The sequence below is a fragment of the Bufo bufo genome, chromosome 9 (genome assembly GCF_905171765.1).
Source record: "Bufo bufo chromosome 9, aBufBuf1.1, whole genome shotgun sequence".
Taxonomy (NCBI): Eukaryota; Metazoa; Chordata; class Amphibia; order Anura; family Bufonidae; genus Bufo; species Bufo bufo.
In genome coordinates this window covers 196088845-196109236 of record NC_053397.1, presented here as the reverse complement: position 1 = coordinate 196109236, position 20392 = coordinate 196088845, and the positions used below count along the sequence as shown (strand labels likewise).

General features: G+C 48.1%; 1 protein-coding gene across 1 annotated transcript in view; it reads right to left on the bottom strand.

The window, feature by feature from the left end:
• Positions 1 to 20392, bottom strand: part of RABGAP1L (RAB GTPase activating protein 1 like) — a 328801-nt gene that overhangs the window by 205471 nt on the left and 102938 nt on the right. The window contains exon 12 of the mRNA XM_040406733.1: positions 16515 to 16608. Within this exon, the coding sequence (XP_040262667.1) occupies positions 16515 to 16608 (94 nt within the window). The remainder of the gene's footprint in view (positions 1 to 16514; positions 16609 to 20392) is intronic.

The following is a 20392-nucleotide window of genomic DNA, read 5'->3' as shown; positions in this document are numbered from 1 at the left end:
TGTGAATGACACTGTTATGGGGGATCTGTGGATGACACTGTTATGGGGGATCGCTGGATGACACTATTATGGGGGATCTCTGGATGACACTTATGGGGGATCTCTGGATGACACACTTATGGTGGGTCTCTGGATGGCACTGTTATGGGGGATCTCTGGATGGCACTGTGATGGGGGCATCTGTGGATGGCACTGCTATGGGGGGGGGGGGGGGAGATCTGTGGATGACACATATATAGCATCTTATGCTATGTGCCATCCACAGACCCCCCCCCCATAATAGTGTCCCTGCAGTGTGAAGGGGCTGGGGGCCGGCATCTGTATTAGGAATGACAGCGGGGACCAGTACAGTGCCTGTATTCTAATGCACCGGCCCCGCTCACTGTTGTATAATATTATCTAACATGTAGGCATTGTTAAAATATAATAATCCTGTATAATCCAGCTGTATTACTTACAGCCAAGTTCAGTAGAAGAGAGGAGGGGAGGAGGCAGGCCGGGAGGACGGGCGGGGGCGACGTGTCACTCACTACGTCACGCGCCTGCGCCGCCTGCTTCATTCATAAAGTGGGCAGCGCCGTTGCATGATGCAGTGAGTGACGCGCCGCCCGCCCTGCCTCCTCCCTCCTCTCTTGTACGGAACTTAGCTGCAAGTAATACAGCTGGATTATACAGGATTATTATATTTTAACAATGCCTACATGTTAGATAATATTATACAACAGTGAGCGGGGCCGATGCATTAGAATACAAAGACTGCACCGGTCCCCGCTGTCATTCCTAATACAGATGCCGGCCCCCAGCCCCTCCTCCCTCTGTGTATAGGTAATCGCAGCATTTTTGTGTCTGCCAAATCGCCATATCGCAATACGATTGCTTTGGCGATATATCGTGCATGCCTAATGTAAACCATTCCATTGTAGCTCTGGCTGTATGTTAGGCTCATTGTCCTGCTTCAAGGTAAACCTCCGCCCCAGTCTCAAGTCTTTTACCAGGTTTTCCTCCAGAATTGCCCTGCATTTAGCTTCATCCATCTTCCCATCAACTCTGACCAGCTTCTCTGTCCCTGCTGAAGAAAAGCATCTCCACAGCATGTTTCACGGTGGTGTGTCCAGGGTGCTTTGCAGTGTTAGTTTTCTGCCACACATAGTGTTGCGCACTTAGGCAAAAAAGTTCAACTTTGGTCTCATCTGACCAGAGCACCTTCTTCCACATGTCTTCTGTGTCCCCTACACGGCTTGTGGCAAACTGCAAATGGGAGTTCCTACCGTTAACTTTCAAAAATGGCTTTCTTCTTGCCACTATTCCATAAAGGCCAGATTGGTGGAGTACATGACTAATAGTTGTCCTTTGAATCTCTGCAGCTTCTCCAGAGTCACCATGAGCCTTTTGGCTGCTTGTCTAATTTGTGCTCTCCTTGCCTGGGCTGTCAGTTTAGGAGGACCTGACTTGAATGCTCATAAAGGAATTTATTGCCAAATAACAATATGTCCCATATTTTAGGACGCGTTTCGGCTAGGTAGCCTTTTTCAACAGGTTTCATTCTAATACACGTGGAAGCGGTCCTGTCCCGCGCGGCGTGCAGCAAGCGAGTGCTGGCCGACTTATCCTTAAGTTTAGGAGGACCGTCATGTCTGCCATGGTAGGTTTGCAGTTGTGCCATACTACCTTCGTTTTGGCATGATGGATTGAACAGTGCTCCGTGAGATGTACAGAGCTTGGGATATTTTTTTTATAACCTTCGCCACAGCTTTATCCCTGACCTGTCTGGTGTGTTTCCTTGGTTTTCATGATGCTGTTTGATCACTAACAAACCTCTGAGGCCTTCACAGAACAGCTGTAGTTATACCGAGAATAAATTACACACAGGTGGACTCCATTTACTAATTAGGTGACTTCTGAAGGCAATCGGTAACAACAGATTTTATTTAGGGTCATCAGAGTACAGGGAGCTGAATACAAATGCACCATGTATCATTTTCTTTTCACTGCACACATACTTGCTACTTTGTGTTGGCCTATCACATAAAATCCCCCAAAAATACATTTAAGTTTGTTGGTGTAACGTGAAAAAATGTGGAAAAGTTCAAGGGGTATGAATAGTTTTTCAATGCATTGTAAAACAAAAGCACCAAAAATTCTCAAAAAATATGTTTAAACAAAAAGTGATTTAAACAATAGGTCTATTTCTGATGATACATTCCCTTTAAAAGAACAGCAGAAATGAAATCGGAGGTTTTAAAACAACCAAATACAATTCTGTGAAGAAACTGTCAGCACCAGGACATGACATACCTCCTATTTTTGAGTCTAGGTTCTCCTAAGTCCTGTTACTTATTGGCCTTATGTTTTAGGTTCTGGGCAGTTTGTATACTTGTATACTACACCCTTGTTCTTAGCCTCAAAAGTACAGGACATGCTTTGGGTTACAAAATATCTTTACCATTTTTATTATAAGAGACCTGGTGACGGCACCCTGCATGCAGACAATGAGTACATCAAAATATAAAAGTACCAACATTTTTTATTTATTTATATATATATATATATATATATATATATATATATATAAATATAATTTTTCAAACAGGTGTATACTAATTTAGTAGACTGCTTTCAAGCTTAATTGAAAAAAGCTACCTTAGATCTAAGGGAAGTAAAAATGTGCAGAACATTTTAATTGGCGTACTAGTCTGGTCAGGACAAAGCAAGGTACAGACACAATTCTTTCCCAGTTTCAGAAAGGAACTAAACACTGAGGCAACAAGCTCATCAATTTTTATAAATAACATCTCAAAGTTGGGATATTCGTTGCTAATTGCTCCAACAAATCGTTAATGTACCGGACAAAGAAGAAGTAAGGTGAAATACAGATTTTAAACTCCAAAAAGTTTCTTCAGAAAGACCATAAGTGCACTTTCAGCAGGAGAAGAACACTGCTATGGGCACTTTTATAGAAGTGGAAGGGCACCCCTCTCATCCCCAAATTAAAAATGGGTTGAATGCCGGGATGGACTGTATAGGGTGGCAAGGTGTGTGGTAAAGTGTTCGAAGGGGTGAATATTTCATCCAGAGTCCTCAGCTAGATAAGATAAAAGAAATCCAGAAAACTGCATTTATTTCAGCAGAGTGTAGTTTGTTGAGACAAGTTTGTTTAGATTTTGTTCTGGGCTGGAATTTTTTGGACTGGTGGGTAGGCTGGCACTGGGATCTACCAGTCCACTCCCTTGCTCCAGTATGTCCATTCCCCCTAGCCTGAGGTGATCCCAGGTGTGGCTGCTGGGATCATTACAGGGGAATAAACAAAGACTCAGACTGTCAGTCAGACCATGGAAGCTAGTGGACCTGTCTTCAGTCAAAAGTCTGATCTCCCTGTGTTGAAAGTATAGGTGAGGAAAAACTATGTTTAGTTAGAGCCCAGACGGGCAGGTGTTTATTTTGTATTATTGTGTTAATTTTTCCTTACGAATGATTGTGAGCTTGTATTGGAGACAAAATAAATATTATTTTGGACTTTTCAACCTGCTTTCTCCAGTGAATGCCGTCATTGCCGACCCCACCACACGTACAGATCCTGACAATAGTTACGAAAATTCTGTCCCCTTGCAGTCAAATTGTTGTCTTGTCTTAAGGATAGTCCTCCCCTAGCTCGACAGAAATCCTTCCTTTATTTTTTCTTTGTATTATTTACCCTTATGCTCACAATGAAATAGTAATTAAATCAAAGCAACAAATGGGCACTTGATCGCTATTTAGATGGAGGAGAAGAGAGATCACCATGAGAGCTCACTTATTCAGACCCCATGATCTTCAGTTTGCAACCTGGTCCTAGTTTTCTCCCGTGGATGTACCTCACCCAATAAAACATGTTGGATGCGAGATCTGTGTGTCTCAGATGCTGCTACCGTTACTAGCTCTCATTGGTTTGCAGCGCTGGAGTACTAGGTTCAAATTCGACCAAGGACAACATCTGCATGGAGTTTGCATTTTCTCCCAGTGTTTGCTTGGGTTTTCTTCCATACTCTAAAAGACATATTGATAGGGAATCTAGATAGTGAGCCCCACTGGGGACAGTGAGTGATGATAATGCCTGTAAAGCGGTGAGGATTATGTGAGTAAAAATAATAAATGTGTCAGCGCCACTCAACTCCTAGTCGGATTTCCCCTACTGCAGCTCACAAGGGATCTCTCTCACTTGCACTAACAGCCACTTAAGCTGAGGATTTTGTGAGTCCCCGTCCCCCTAGATGCTCTGCTTTGTCTCTACACACAATCCTCCTGCAAACTGACTTATGCTGTGTCTGCCTTCCTTGGATACAGACTTACGCAGCCCAACAAATGTTACCATACTTGTGCCAGAAAACTTGAGTACACTACTCCATGAAGCTATGCCAGCTCCTTGCTGACATACATTACATTTTTTGGCGCATGGACTTCCCAAGAGGTCCATGCACCAGCATTTTTTTTAAAAATAAGACTGGTGTAAGAAATGCCAGGCTTATAGTTTAATTGTTGTTAATCTAGTGTAGGGACAGGAATGTTGAACATTTTTGTAATATACTTTATTAAAGAAAACACAGTGTAAAGAGTCTTCTTAGCAAAGCTATAACTCAAAATTGGTAAGCAGAGCCTGTCTTCAGTTCTCTGTTCTTCTGAGCACTGAAGATGCCTGTAACATACAAGAGGCCTCCAGCCTGCCTCTTGTCCCTTCCCCAGTCCTTGACTATGTACACATGCCCTAATGATCTCTGTCCATCGCCCTGCCTATCTGACTTTTTACACACTCAGTAGAACACTAGATACTGAGATTGTGTCATCCCAGAATTTGGTGACATATCACTACAATATGCCATCAAATTCATACAGTCACCTATCTCCGAGACCCTCGAAATGAGCAGACAACAGCCGCTCCTCAAGTTATTTCTATTGGACAGCAAAAAATATCCAAGCGCTGGCTCGGTTATCTCCGGCAGTCCTGTAGAAGTGAATGGAGCAGTGACCGTGCTTCCGCAGTGCGATCTCCATTCATTTCTATGGGACTTTCGAAAACAGTTGACACAACCCCTAGAGAAGAAAAAAAAAATTAAATTTTTTTTAAAAAAAAAAAAGCTTTTTTTTTTTCCAGTTGCTTTAACACTGATGGCCTAACCTTCGATAGGTCATCAATATCAGATTTGTCAGACTCCTAGCGTCCCTGCCGTTATTGTTATTAGCTGTGGCCTGGGAACTACATAGCTCCCTCTACTGTGTAGTGGCCGTGCCTACTTATTGCAGGGCTGACTTGAGAATGAGAGCAGCATAGCAGCAGCAGCAACCGGGCACTAGACACTGTTCAGAGCTGTGTATTTATGGTGCCTGGTTTCATGGTCACAGCTAGTAATAATCTATTCTAACGATAATCCATCAATAATTAAGGAAACCCCTTTAATAATAATCCAGCATATTTTATACGTTTCTAGCTGTCGGGTTCCATTGACAATGAAATAAAAAAAAAAATTCTCTTCTGAATCTTTTTTTTTATTTTTATTTTTTTTATTCAGAGAGTTTAATTTAGGGCCCATTATAAAGGCCTCCCATAACATAACATGCTAAAAAAATGTTTCTCTCTAAGTCTATGGCAATCCCTGGTGATGGACGACAATTGAAAAGTAAATTTAATCGAGCGCTTGTGATAAACCAGTGTACTGGAATAAGCTTCGGGGAAGGTGAGGAGTCGCGGCGAAGAAGAGATGAAGTAAAACAAAAGCTCATTCCTCAGATATATGACTTCATTTCACACCCCGCAAGCTACGTCTCTCAACGATTAACAGGAAAATATGTTGCTGGCGTGTTCATTCACTGCTCAAATAAGAAGTCTATTTTGAATGCAATAGCGAAAGTAGGGGAAAAAAAATCCTTACTAGCCATAACCCTGAGGAATCTGGGGTATAATAAAGCTGTACACAGTTTAGGACTGTACCCACAAATCTTAACACGTAGGACAATGGATGGTTCAAGAAGCGGAAGATTGATAGGCTCTACTTATGGCATTCCCTAACATGGATGAGTTATCCGAATGATAAAGCGGGCCGATGGAAAGAGCGTGACCCCAATGGTTTTCCAGTGGGCACAAGAAGTTTTACGACAGTCGATACCTGCAGCTCCGCTAAAGTGACAGATTGGTGGTTTGGAAAATAGTTCCTCAGGATCGGATATGGGCCAAGCATCAGTGCCTATTGTAAACGTCACTTTGAGCATACGCTTAGAGAAAGGAGTGTGCTAGTGGAGAGGAGAGATAGGGACAAATGCTCATCTGACCATGCCGGCGTCCTGTTGCCGGTGATGAACAATTTATATAACCACCAGTAATATAATAATCTGATGTGGGTTTCCTCCGGGTACTCCGGTTTCCTCCCACACTCCAAAGACATACTGATAGGGAATTTATATTGTAAGATTGCCCCATTGGGGACAGTGTGATGCTATATAAGTGCATAAAATAAATAAAATCGGATAATCTACCGTTTTATTTTGGCATCCACGCTAGCTATTCTTTCATGTAAGTTAAAGGCTATGCACACCTTTGAGGGCAATTCATTTTATTATTGCATTGTACTAATTTTGAACTAAAAAACATTTTTTCAATTGGTCTTTATTAAAAATATGCAATCCTATTTTGTGTACATAGTTGAGATGCTGTAGAAGCAGTAAAAGGCAATCATAAACAAAAATTGCATCCAAAGGTGTGAACATATCCTCAAACTTGTTCCAGAGGGGAGCTGGCTTAGGCAACGCTCTATAATGTCTTAAGTCTTTTGTCAATTGTTCATGAAAATTGGAAAATGTTGTATTGTGATTTCAATAAAATAAAAAAAACGCCGATTACAAAAAAAGTTATGGGCAATTTTTATGCTTCCAGATTTTGCTGCAGATGGACCACAGTTTGTGACGTTTTGGCAGCTCAAATCTGCATAAGGGTCCATTCACACGTCCGTATGTGTTTTGCAAAACATGGACACCGGCAATGTGCATTCCGCATTTTGCGGACCACACATCGAAAGCACTCTCATAGAAAATGCCTTTTCTCGCCCATATTTATTGGGGGACACAGGAACCGTGGGTATAGCTATGTCCTCTAGGAGGCGTTGACACTAGTAAAAGCTGTTAGCTTCTCCCCTGGCAGCTATACCCCCTCCACCCTGGAGAGAGAACTTCAGTTTTTTCTAGTGTCAATAGGAGGCAAGACCTCCTATTGACAGTGGCTGAAGCGGTGACCCTGCTGGACCAGAGGAAGGGTGAAGATGCCATCGTTCCGCTCCCCCGCGCCACTCAACCTCTCTGGCAAGGGACAGTAGCTGCATGACCACACACTGGGCCCTGAAAATACCTTTTTTCTACTGCCTGTGCCTCCCTGAACGAACGGCCACCTAAGTGGCGTTGCGCTGGGGCACAGACATGGGCCGCATCTCCGGGTGCCGGCATTCGGTGGGCAGAGCGCTTACAAGCCGAATCGGCTAGGACTGGCAGCGATCCTGTTCATCTTGGATCGGGCGGCCGCCGGTTAATGGCGCTGCCTTAGCAGAGCAGGGGGACAAGGGGATCGCTACAGGGAGCGATTTCTGTGGGCGGCAATGCGGGGGTTAATGGACGCACGCGCGCATGTGCGCATCGCAGCGGCTCTCTGGAGGGATGCAGTACCTGAGGGGACGGGGCCTATTCTTCCCGCCTCAGTGCTCGCCCAGTTCTTTCCGGTCTCTCTCTGTCAGCATGTCCTGGTAAGAGCCATTACTCACGCAGCCTCACTCTCCTCAGGTCACTGTATCCCTCCAGCCTCAGATATCTTTGATATCTCTCGGTTTTACCATGTCTGATCCACCTGGGGTTCTTCCGCGGCCAGTGGCTATTCACTACGCCTGCTCCTTATGTCAGGTTAAATTCTCTTGCGGGCAACAGGAATCCGTCTGCACTGCTTGTCAGACGCTCAGGCAGGGTCCCCCCACTTCAGCCCATACCGCTGCTCCCCCTCTGGCATCTGAGTTACCCGACTGGGCCAAAACGCTCAGGCGGTGGAAAACCTTGCTCAAATCTCCCAATCCACCCTATCTATAGTGGGTCGCTTGGTTGAGAAACCGCCAACAGCGCAGACTGCGCCTCCCTCAGATGCACCCTCCAGAGCTTCCGGCTCGGGCGACCCCCGTAGGTCACTTCCTTCCGGTGATTCCGTCAGCGCACGACATTCACAAAAGCGTCCTAGAGTACACGAGGTTTCTTCCTCTGACGCATCTCCCTCTCCACCAGGTGTACGGTCTCACTCGGGTTTTTCTTCTCCTGGAGACGTGCCGTCTGATGGTGAGGTTGAGTATTCGGATTTCGATGCGGAGCAGTCTTCTAAGTTGGCCTCCATCGTGGATAGCATCATTGCTGCCATCCGCGACACCTTTCGGGTGCAGGACGATCCCCCCCCCCCACTGACCAGCAGGGAGTGTCCTTCTTCCGTCCAAAACAGGCCTCAAAGGTATTTCCTCACCATAAAGATTTTTCGGCAGTGGTTTCCCAGGCTTGGGATCACCCAGACATAAATTTTTCCACCCCCAAAAAACTGAACGTCCTATATCCTTTTCCAGTGGACTGCTTTTCCACGTGGACATCCCCTCCTAAGGTGGACCCACCTGTAGCACGGCTAGCCAAAAATACAGCTATTCCGATAGCTGATGGATCCTCTCTTCCGTCCGTTGAAGATCGTCGGATGGAATCCGTCGAAGTCCCTCTTTGCGGCCACGGGGTCAGCCCTCAGGCCAGTGTTCGCCTCCGCATGGGTGGCAAAGGCAATTTCCGAGTGGGGCAGCCAGCTGGACTATGACTTAGTATCCGAGGTCCCTGCTGAGGACCTCCGATCCTTGGAGCAACTGATCATTCAGGCAGGGAAGTTCCTCTGCGAGGCGTCCCTGGACGCTGGCGCCCTCATCGCATGCTCTTCGGCGCTTGCAGTCACCTTACGCCGCGAGCTTTGGCTGAAGGTGTGGGCGGCGGACATGACTTCCAAGCGTTCTTTAGGCGCTCTCCCCTTTGCTGGTACTCGCCTCTTTGGTTATCGGCTGGACGAAATTATTTCCGAGGCCACGGATGGTAAGAGCACACATCTTCCACAGCCTAGGGCCAAGCGGACCTCTCACGTTAGGTCAGGTTCCTCACGTGGCAGACATTTTCGTAGATTCTCTAGTTCCCGCCCGCAGCGAGTTCCTCCGCTGGCGGCGGCTTTCCTTCCCAGGATCAACGCAAAAAGCCTTCCTTTCGGGCACAGCCCTCCTGGCGTCCCAGACCTCAGGCCGCTCGACCCCCTGCGGCTAAGCAGGCCTTAGCCTGAAGGTGCTCCTCCGCCCAACAGGGTGGGGGGCCGTCTCTTCCTCTTCCAGGACGTCTGGCGGGCCCACGTGTCCGACGCTTGGGCGCTCGAGATTGTATCCTCAGGATACCTTATTGAGTTCCTGTCTCTTTCCCCCCCGACAGCTTTTTTCAATCCCATCTTCCACGGGATCCCGAGTGGGCAGTCACCTTCTCCCAGGCCATTCAGTCCCTCCTGGACCGGGGAGTCATCTCTCACGTTTCTTCAGCAGAAAGGTTCAAGGGGTTCTATTCAAACCTTTTTGTGGTCCACAGAAAGGAGGGCTCGGTGCGCCCCATCCTGGACCACAAACTGCTAAACAAGTTCCTTTGCCTTCAGCGGTTTCGGATGGTATCCCTTTATTCCGTAATTGCTTCTCTGGAGCAGGGGGACTTCCTTTCGGCCATAGATATTCAGGGCGCATACCTCCACGTCCCCATCGCACGGAGTCACCACAACGCGCAACTGCGCCTCCGGTCTTCACAAAGATTCTGGCCCCTCTTCTCGCCCTGCTCCGTTCCAGATTCATCTTCCTTATGCCTTATCTGGACGACATCCTCATCAAAGCCCCTTCCTTTGCTCAGGCATCCAACAGCGTACAGATCACGCTAGAAGCCCTGGCGCGTTTCGGGTGGTTGGTCAACCTGCAGAAGTCATCTCTGATGCACTCCAGACAATTGGTCTTCCTGGGTATGCTTCTGGACACGGACACGGCACGGGTTCGCCTTTCCCCGGACAAGCGACTGGCCTTGCACAGTTCCGTGAGGAGACAGACTTCCGTCCATTCGACTCTGCATGAGGACGTTAAGGAAGATGGTCGCCTGTTTGAGGCGATTCCCTTTGCCCAGTTCCACTCCCGCACATTCTAGAGAGCGATCCTGTCCTCCTGGGACAAATCTTCAGAGAGCCTGGACTATCCCATCCGCCTCTCTCCTCAGGTGAGGTCGTCCCTTTGTTTGTGGCTATCTGTTCCTGTCCTGGGAAGGTCCTTCCTTCCGATCTCCTGGACGGTTGTTACCACCGACGCCAGTCTACTGGGTTGGAGAGGAGTGTTCCCTCCCAGGACAGTCCAAGGCACATGGTCTCGGTCGGAGTCCAAGCTCCTGATCAATGTCCTGGAGCTCAGGGCGATTCTTCTGTCCCTCCGGCACTGGACCCACCTCTTGAAGGGTTGCCCAGTAAGAGTCCAGTCGGACAACGCCACGGCTGTGGCGTACATCAACCACCAGGGGGGAACACGCAGCCTCGCGGTGATGCAGGAATCTGCCGAGATCTTACGGTGGGCGGAAGACCATGTACCGGCAATTTCAGCGATCTTCATTCTGGGGGTAGAGAACTGGACTGCGGATTTCCTCAGCAGGACCACGATAGATCCGGGCGAGTGGTCCCTCCACCCGGAAGTATTCGAGGCAATCTGTCTCCGTTGGGGTCGCCCCGACATGGACTTGATGGCCTCAAGGCTCAATCGGAAACTTCCAACCTTTCTTTCCCGCGCAAGTGATCCGGAAGCTTACGGCGCGTACGCTCTGATCTCCTCTTGGCAGGGGTTCTCCCTCCTGTATGTGTTTCCCCCCTTTCCCCTCCTGCCCAGGGTTCTACGGAAAATCAGGATGGAGGGCGTTCCGACGATCCTTATCGCCCCAGATTGGCCCAGTCGCGCCTGGTACGCCGACCTCGTTGTTCTTCTGGGAGACGTTCCTTGGTCACTGCCGCTCAGAGACAACCTGCTTTCTCAGGGACCGGTCCTCCATCAGCATTTAAGGTCTCTTTGTTTGATAGCGTGGCCATTGAAACCGCCATTCTAAAGCGGAGGGGTTTTTCAGTGGATGTTATCCGCATTATGATTCAGGCTAGGAAGCCTGCTTCTTCCAGGATCTATTACAGGACCTGGAGGTCCTTCCTGGGTTTCTGTGACAACCGAAGCATTCCTCCTCTTCATTTTTCTCTCCCCACGATCCTGTCTTTTCTTCAATCAGGGGTGGACCTTGGTTTGAGCCTTAGCTCTTTGAAGGGTCAGGTCTCAGCGCTTTCTATTTTTTTTCAGCGCCCTCTGGCCCCCCTCGGGCCTGTATGGACTTTTCTTCAGGGAGTGGCACATACGGTTCCTCCGTACCGTCCTCTGTTGCCGCCTTAGGATCTGAATTTAGTCCTCCTAGCGCTCCAGGCTTCCCCCTTTGAGCCGCCAAGGGAGATTTCTCTCCGACTCCTGTCCTGGAAGGTGGTTTTCCTTGTGGCTATCACTTCTATCACCACGGGTGTCTGAGTTAGCGGCCCTTTCTTGTAAGGAACCCTTCCTGGTTCTTCATAAGGATAAGGCGGTTCTCCGGCCCGTTCCTTCCTTTCTTCCGAAGGTGGTCTCCGACTTCCATATAAACGAGGAGATTGTCCTTCCCTCTCTGTGTCCCTCTCCTTCGCACCCTAAGGAAAGGGAGTTACATACCTTGGATGTTGTCAGAGCTCTAAGGATCTATTTAGTATCCTCCGCTCCCTTCCGCCGTACGGATTCTCTTTTTGTCATTCCGGAGGGTCCTCGCAAGGGATTGGCGGTCTCTAAGGTGACAATCGCACGTTAGATTCGGGCTGCAATTGCGGAGGCTTACCGCTCCCGAGACAGGGTTCCGCCCTTAGGTGTCACGGCTCACTCCACCAGAGCGGTGGACGCATCTTAAGCTCGGAGGAATCGCGCTTCGGCTGCACAGTTGTGTAAGGCGGCTACTTGGTCCTCCTTACATACCTTCACAAAAATTTACCAGGTGTATACTTATGCATCGGCGGACGCTGCCTTGGGCCGCTTAGTCTTGCAGGCGGCAGTTTCCTAGATGCCTGCAGGGACGATGTTTCCATGGGGTTTTTCCTCCCTGTGGACTGCTTGTGGAGGTCCCACGGTTCCTGTGTCCTCCAATGATTATGGGCGAGAAAAGGAGATTAATGTATAACTTACAGTAAAATCTCTTTCTCGCTCTTCATTTGGGGACACAGCACCCACCCAGTATTGTTGTTCAACCACGGTTGTGGCTGTTCTGGTTAGAACCCCGTTGGGTTTTTGGCATGGTTGGTGTTCCATATTTTTTCTTGGTTGGCTTGCTTCTCCTACTGCTTGTACACAAACTGAAGCTCTCTCTCCAGGCTGGAGGGGGTATAGCTGCCAGGGGAGGAGCTAACAGCTTTTGCTAGTGTCAACGCCTCCTAGAGGACATAGCTATAGCCACGGTTCCTGTGTCCCCCAATGAAGAGTGAGAAAGAGATTTTACTGGTAAGTTATACAAAAATCTCCTTTTCTTGTCCGCAACTGCGGACAAAAATATAGGACATGTTCTATTTTTTTTGCGGAACGGAAATGCGGATCCGCAAATGCAGATGCGGACAGCACATTCCGGCCCCATTAAAAAATAAATGGATCCGCACCTGTTCCGCAAAATTGCGGAACAGATGCGGACCCATTTTGCAGACGTGTGAATGGACCCTTAAAAGTTGAGTAATTATAATAACTTTGTTTAATTTCTATGGCATTCAGTTTGAGACCATTTATTCCTGAAGTTAAATTCAGAACTCTAGGGGGCTGTTCACAAGGTGGGTTTTAACGCGGACATGTCCCTTCTCAGCGTGGCCGAAACTTTAAGCCGCCGAAATGAAATGAACAGGAGGCAGATGTCGGCAAGAAACCATGGAGGTCGTCTGCGAAATCTAAACACAGATGTCCGCGCCCAAGTTCCACAGGCGCCGTGTGATCCTACCCTAATGGTTTCCAAGAGGTTCTCCACTTGGGACAATCCATATTTGTTAGAATGGTTCGTTAGAACCAAGCATATCACAAAGTGTTCCCCTGCTGTAATTCCGCCAGGAGACCTGGTAGTAAGTGTTCAATTTCTCTGCAGCGCCACCACCGGTGAGATAAAGCATTACAAAGTGTCTATTTAAATCAATAGGTTGTCCATGTAATGCAGGACAGGATAGGTCCTCCAGAGGAAGAGACACTATTTATAGCAGCTTTTTACAGTGGCTAAAAGATGAAGATGCTGAGCAGGAGATGCCCTCACTTAAAACAGCCCCTAGAAGCTACTAAATGTTCTTATAATTATGTTGTAATACTTGCAAGACATATGCCTATCGATAGAAATGACTTTTGTGCAGGCAGCACATAGGTGGTCTGATCCTTTAATTTTGTGAGAGTCAACAGTTGTACAATTGCAATGAGATGTTACAACGCAATGCAAATAATGAATCATTATGATCAATGACAGCACTCAATACATGTATAGCCCAACATGCCCAAGTATATATACACACAGACATACTCTATACAAATGGTGGCGAACCTACGGCACAGGTGCCAAAGGTAGCACTCAGAGCCCTCTCTGTGGGCACCCGCACCCTGGAAAAAGTCTATGGTGTACCAATATGCCTTAGACTTTTCCTGCCATTTATCAGCGCAGGGCGCACTATGGACAGCACTGGCAGCGCACTGAATTTAAGCAGGCTGTTATAGGTAAATGATAAAGTACATGGAAGATATACTATATTGGACTTCAGTATACAGCATAAATTGCTGTGTTAGTACTTTGAGATAAATAAGTGGGTTTTGGGTTGCAGTTTGGACACTCGGCCTCTAAAAGGTTTACCATCACTGCTCTATACGTATACACCACGTTATATCTAGTGCAGTGCCTGCGAGATCATTACGCATTAAAAGGTTTTTCCAGGATCCTGATATTGATGACCTATCCTCCGGATAGGTCATTAATATCCAAACAGTGAGGGTCTGTAAACTGGCCGAAGTTCTGAAGAGGCATAGGTCTCTACTTCTAAGTGTAAGACAGCTTCCGAGCAAAAGAGGACTGGGTCCACTGGTTTATAAATTCATTTATTTTAAGGTATTGGATTTTTTTCCGGAAAGTACCCAGTTAATGGATAGTAAGGGCAGCACCAGCGATCCAGAATCAAGCAAGTGTTTTCCTAGCCCGATACAAGCTTTCAATGACAAATACTCAGCTGTGGAGGGAAATCGCTCAGGATTGACATACAAGAGGCAATCCTTAGGATCCGTTCACAGAGTGTTTTTCAACCTGTGGAATTCTGCACTGAAATTCCACTGGTGGCCATGTCGTTTATGCCTCACATCAGGGCCGGCCTTAGGTGTCCAGGCGCCCTGTGCGAGCTAACCTTGTGGCGCCCCCCCCCCCCCCCCAAAAAAAAAAAAAAAACACTGCTTGTTGCTGACTATCCAACCAAGTAGTTACCAGCCCACACACCCCAAAGGCCGGTGTAATGTCATACTTCCCTACTTCGTGAGATTTCCCTACCCTCGTCACTTCCGGTCGCACCGGACATGACGTGAGGAGGTGTGCAGCGCCGCGCAGGCGCACAACGTCAGGTTAGGGAAGTTTCACAGCAGAGTGCGCATGCGCCAGGAGTCTCGCCGGCGGTTAGGGTAGGGAAAAACTATGGGCCAGTGCGCAGGCGCAGTGATCGGATGGATGTTCTCAGCTGAACACCGGCCGACACTGCGCATGCACCGGGAGCATCACCAGCGGTTAGGGAAGGGAAAAATTACGTACGGGCCAGTGCTTTTTCCCTACCCTAACCACTGGTGAGGCTCCCAGCGCATGCGCAGTGTCGGCCGGTGTCCTGCTGAGAACATCCAGTATGCAGTTCAACAACCCGACCACGTTCAAAAAGGGAGAGTTTTTTTGCCTTTGCCATCACAACATGTGACTCCCTGACAGAAAATGACAATGAATCCACATCTTTGCACAGATTTGGCCTTTTAAAAAGGCATGTGGTCGTAAAATTTGGATCAGCTGAAAAACAGCCTGTTTCAGTTTAATATTTATTTTCAATTACCGTATATACTCGAGTATAAGCCGACCCGAGTATAAGCCGAGCCCCTAATTTTACCCCAAAAAAATGGGAAAAATAATTGACTCGAGTATAAGACTAGGGTGGGAAATGCAGCTATAATGCAGAGTGTATGTGTATATAATGCACACACTCTACATTATATACACACATCTGCAAGAGGGTGACTCCCTGTATTTAATGCAGAGTGTGTGCATTATATACACACACACACTCTGCATTAAATACAGGAGCCATTCACAGATCTCCCCCCTAAACAGTGCCATCCACAGATCCCCCATAAACAGTGCCATCCACAGATCTCCCTACAGTGCCATCCACAGATCCCCCTACAGTGCCATCCACAGATCCCCCTACAGTGCCATCCACAGATCTCCCTACAGTGCCATCCACAGATCCCCCTACAGTGCCATCCACAGATCCCCCTACAGTGCCATCCACAGATCCCCCTACAGTGCCATCCACAGATCTCCCTACAGTGCCATTCACAGATCCCCCTACAGTGCCATCCACAGATCCCCCTACAGTGCCATCCACAGATCCCCCTACAGTGCCATCCACAGATCTCCCTACAGTGCCATCCACAGATCCCCCTACAGTGCCATCCACAGATCCCCCTCCCCGACGCTCACAGCAGTATTCTTACTTTGTCTTTGCTCCGGTAATACAGGCAGTGCGGGGAGCGGCGCTCACTCACTGACGTCACGCGCCTTCTCCCACTAGGCGGCGCATGCGCGTGACGTCAGTGAGTGAGCGCCGCCCCCCGCACTGCCTGTATTACCGGAGCTAGACTAGGCTCGAGTATAAGACGAGGAGGCTTTTTGAGCACAAAAATATGTGCCAAAAAACTCGTCTTATACTCGAGTATATACGGTAATTGAATGCTCAAAAAATGTTTTGTCTCACTCTCATTTCTTCTTGTTGCATGTTGAAGCTCTACTTGGAACCTTGTTAAGATCCAACAATGTAAAATATGATTTTTGGCCATTTTTCAAGTGGTCTTAAACTTTTGATCAGGACTGTATCATGGTTATCCCCATATTATTGTATGAAAAAATGTGAATCTGCTTGCAAAACACCTTCACCAGAGGCCAGGACCATAATCAATGGGAAAATAAACCAGAAACCTACTTACACTTAAACTGACAAAGGTCAGGGAATTCGAGGCTACATTTTTGGAGCCTCCGTGTGATCATATATGCTCTGTGAAATATATAAATCTGAGACAGGCAGACATTCTTTCACTTTGACTTGGGAACACCAAGTTAGGAGTGGCCAAATCCTACCAAAATCTTACCATTTCTGAAGTAGCTGACCCCAGCATCCCAATATCTTCTCTGGGCATTCTTTGGAAACGTCTCCGGTGCCACTCCAGAGTTCACTGTCACTCTCTGAATAAAGGATAGAAGGATGCTATAGACATTACCACAGACTATACTTTACTCTCTTCGAAATCCTACCCACTCTGTCTTACTGGAGCCCCAGGGTCTCTCCTTATCAAAGAGGGACCTCTTCTAATCAGCAGCACAGTTGCACAGATTGATGAAGTGTTTGTGACAAGTGGCCACAGCGCCGCTCATGGAATACATAATAGAGCCTGACTGTAACAGGACACGAAAAGCCCTAAAGAGCATCTGTGAAGGGTTCAATGGATGGAGATGATGGGTGTTGGAGGTCATTAGAAGCTGCTAGTCATCTAGTGACTTCAGTGCTAATGCTTACAGCAGTCCCAAATGTCAACCCTATTTAAAAGCCGCATGAGACAGAAATGTCAGATTGTCGCAAAACTCAGCATGCAGTCTTGCCTCAGGCAGCTATGTAGATGACTACAGGTGTGATCTGATTAGATACTGGGTCTTGCCACAACAGGGCACAAGTGTGCTTCCCTGCTGCAATATAAAAAGGCTCTCAGAGGCTACTTTTGGGTAGTGTACCTCTTAGTAAAAATGATGAATTAATGTATGAAAATGAGCCTCTAGGAGCAACAGAGGATGGGGGCATTGACATTACACAGAGGCTCAGCTCTCTCTGTAACTGCCATGCCCTCTCCACTTGCATTGACATGGCCAGGCAGTGATGACGTTTTCACTGCCTGGCCCTGTCAAACTCGAGGGAGCAGCAATTGGAATGGCAAAGCCCCCATCCCCTGTTGCTCCTAGAGGTTCATTTGTTTACATTAAAACATCACTTTTCTCAGCAATGCGGACACATATGAACATGGGACCAACACAGATGCCTTCAGCTACCAAGCGCACATGTAACGGGTCAGCCAGTGTCATAGGTACAAATCTGCTGACAGATGTCCTTTAACAGTATTATAAGCCTGTTAAGTATTCCTTTTTTAGTGCATTATGTTCTGCCAAACTCACACATGTCATTACAACCCGGCACTGTTCCATACACGACACCATCACAATTCAGAAAAAGACCAATCACTATAAAAGGACAGTCCACACGCCAATCACTGCGTACAACACACCATACTGTACATTGGTGATATAATCCTAACAAGAGGGTACCAGGACGATAATGTCTGAAGTGGTAGTGAGCAGTGGAGCCTTCCCACATGAGTAATATGTAAAAATAAAAGGTGTCGGTAAGCAAAAAGAGTGTGTGAATGGTATTACATCATTTCTAGGCTGCATTACAAATACGAGGGCTTCATGCAAAAAAAGTTAATCCTCTCCTTTCTGTAAGTGATTCTTACTGCTTCCCATCATGCTATGACCAAATGAAAAAGATGCTCACAGGTCTGCATATCTCTCAGGCATGTGGGTCGGGAAAGAGGCCGTGAAGAGGTAGGGGGCCTCTTGAGAGCAATCTGCTGTGCAATAGCTATATATAAAAAAAGAGTGTTGTGGCATTACCCTGGTGCACTACACACCATGCTGTCGCATCTCAAGCACTAGAAACTACATACACCATGCTGTCTCTAAAGGGGTTGCATCATCTTAGACATTGGTGGCATAAATCGATAGGACCAGCTCCTATCTCCAGAACTGGACCCCCAAAGTGAAGGAGAGCACACCGAGGATGTGCAGCGTGCAGAACCACTTCTCCATTCAACTATTTTCGGAATGCCTACAGAGGTGAGTGGAGGGTGGCCGTGCTTGTGCTGTGTGCTCTACTGCACTTGCGGGCCCCATTCTGGAGATAAGTGCAGGTTCCACTTTTAGGCCTCGTTCCCAGCTGACATTGATGGCATATCGTTAGGACTCGCTCCTATCTCAACAAGTGGGCTCCCAAAGCAAAGAAGAGCGCACCACTTATTTATTAACCTTTATAGGACTGCAGCCAATAGACAAGCCTATAGAAGTGAATGGAGGGTGGTTGTGTTCTCGCTGTGTGCTCTCCTTCACTATTGGGTGGCCCGTTCTGAAAATAGATGCAGGTCCTAGAGGTGGGACCTGCACCTATCTGACATTGGAGGCACATGCCAGCAATATGCCACCAGTGTCTGAGATGAGACAACCCCTTTAACAAAAACACTACATGTCCTCACAAACCATGCACTGTGTCCTACCATGATCATTGTCACCAGAATCCAGTGCCTAAAGTCAGAGTGACCAGAGCAGAAAACCCATCTAAGAAAGCAAGGCTCCCGTAAAATAAACAGGTGGACTTATATGTTAAAGGGGTATTCCGGTAGGTAAAACATATCCCCTATCCACAGGATAGAGGATAACTATCAGATCGTGGGGGTCCTACTGCTGGGACTCCCAATGATCACAAGAACAGGTCCCCGTAATACCCTGGAGCCCCCATGATGCTCCCCTCAAATGACCATAGCGGCCGTTCGCACATGTGTGTGGCCGCTCCATTAATTTCTATGGAGTTCCGGAGACAGCCGTGTAGAGTGCTCGGCTATCTCTAAATAATACCAAAATGACCCACTTAGTGGGTGATGAGCGTATTTAAGAAATATATCTTATTTACACATAGACTAAATTTCGCCCTGCTTTTCACTCACTACATATAAAACTTAACTTTCTCGCTTATATCATTGGGGGACACAGACCATGGGTATAGCTGCTTGCTGCCACTAGGAGGCGACACTAGGCTGAAAACTGTTAGCTCCTCCCCCGCCTCCGGCCAGGAGAGAGCCTTCAGTTTTTAGCTTAGTGTCGCAGGAGGCAGACCACTGACTGTTATAAATATTTTTATTTTTTTTCTTCTCTTTTAGGTTGGGGGTCCAGGGCTATTAAGAGCTCTGCATCCCCAGGGGGGCTGACCGGTGACGCTTATTCCACCGCTCTGCCCCCCACAAGAAGACAAAGCGGACCAGGAGGGCTTGACCTTCCTGCTCCCCCCAGCCATGGGACCACCTATTTCCGCCCTCCAACCCGGTCCCTGTCACTTGTGCCAGGGACTGAAGAGGTGGCACCGCTGGTACATATCAGATGGGCGAAGAACACAGATGAAGGCAGGTAAGTATGCCTGTCTGGGTTCTGTGTACTGGGGCTGGACTCTCTATCGGTGTCTGTACCTGGGGACCTCTGCAGGGCACCGCCGGCATGGGGGGAGTTAAACTACAATGCGGCGGCTCCTTCTCTCCACCCAGCGTTTCGTGGGCGGCAAGCGCAGCGCCCTCCCCCCCCCCCTTTTGTTCTGGCCCCGGAAGATATCTCCCGTTCACAGGCAGGAACGCAGGCCCGGCGCTTACTACATTCCGTGGCTGGGACCCCTTCGCTTCCGGATCCCGCCAGGGCGGTAGCGGGGCAGCAGGGTGGGCGGAGCTTTGCCGCGCTTCCCTTCCTGCCTGCTCCAGCCGGATATACACCGCTCGTGCGCACGTTTACAACCTGAGAGGAACGTCGCTCGCCGCAGACCGCCGCTTCTGTCTCCTGGGGACACATTCCAGCAAGGGTACTGCTCCACTCTGGTAGGGCCAGCGCTGCTCCCCTCCTATCCCCCCTCTGTACCCTCTCTGGCCCCTGGCTCAGGTCATGTCGGACCCAGCGGATCCCGCGCTCCAAGTCCTTGGCAGGGCTACCCTTTATGCCTGCACCTCATGCAACGTGAAGCTTCCTAGGGGGCAGGCGAACCCCCTCTGTGCCTCATGCCAGGCCATCCAGAACGTGCAACTTCAGTCGCAGTCCACTGACGTGCACCCTTCTGCTGCAAGTATGGAACCGGAATGGGCGAAATCCCTGTCCCGGGCGGTGACTGACCTAT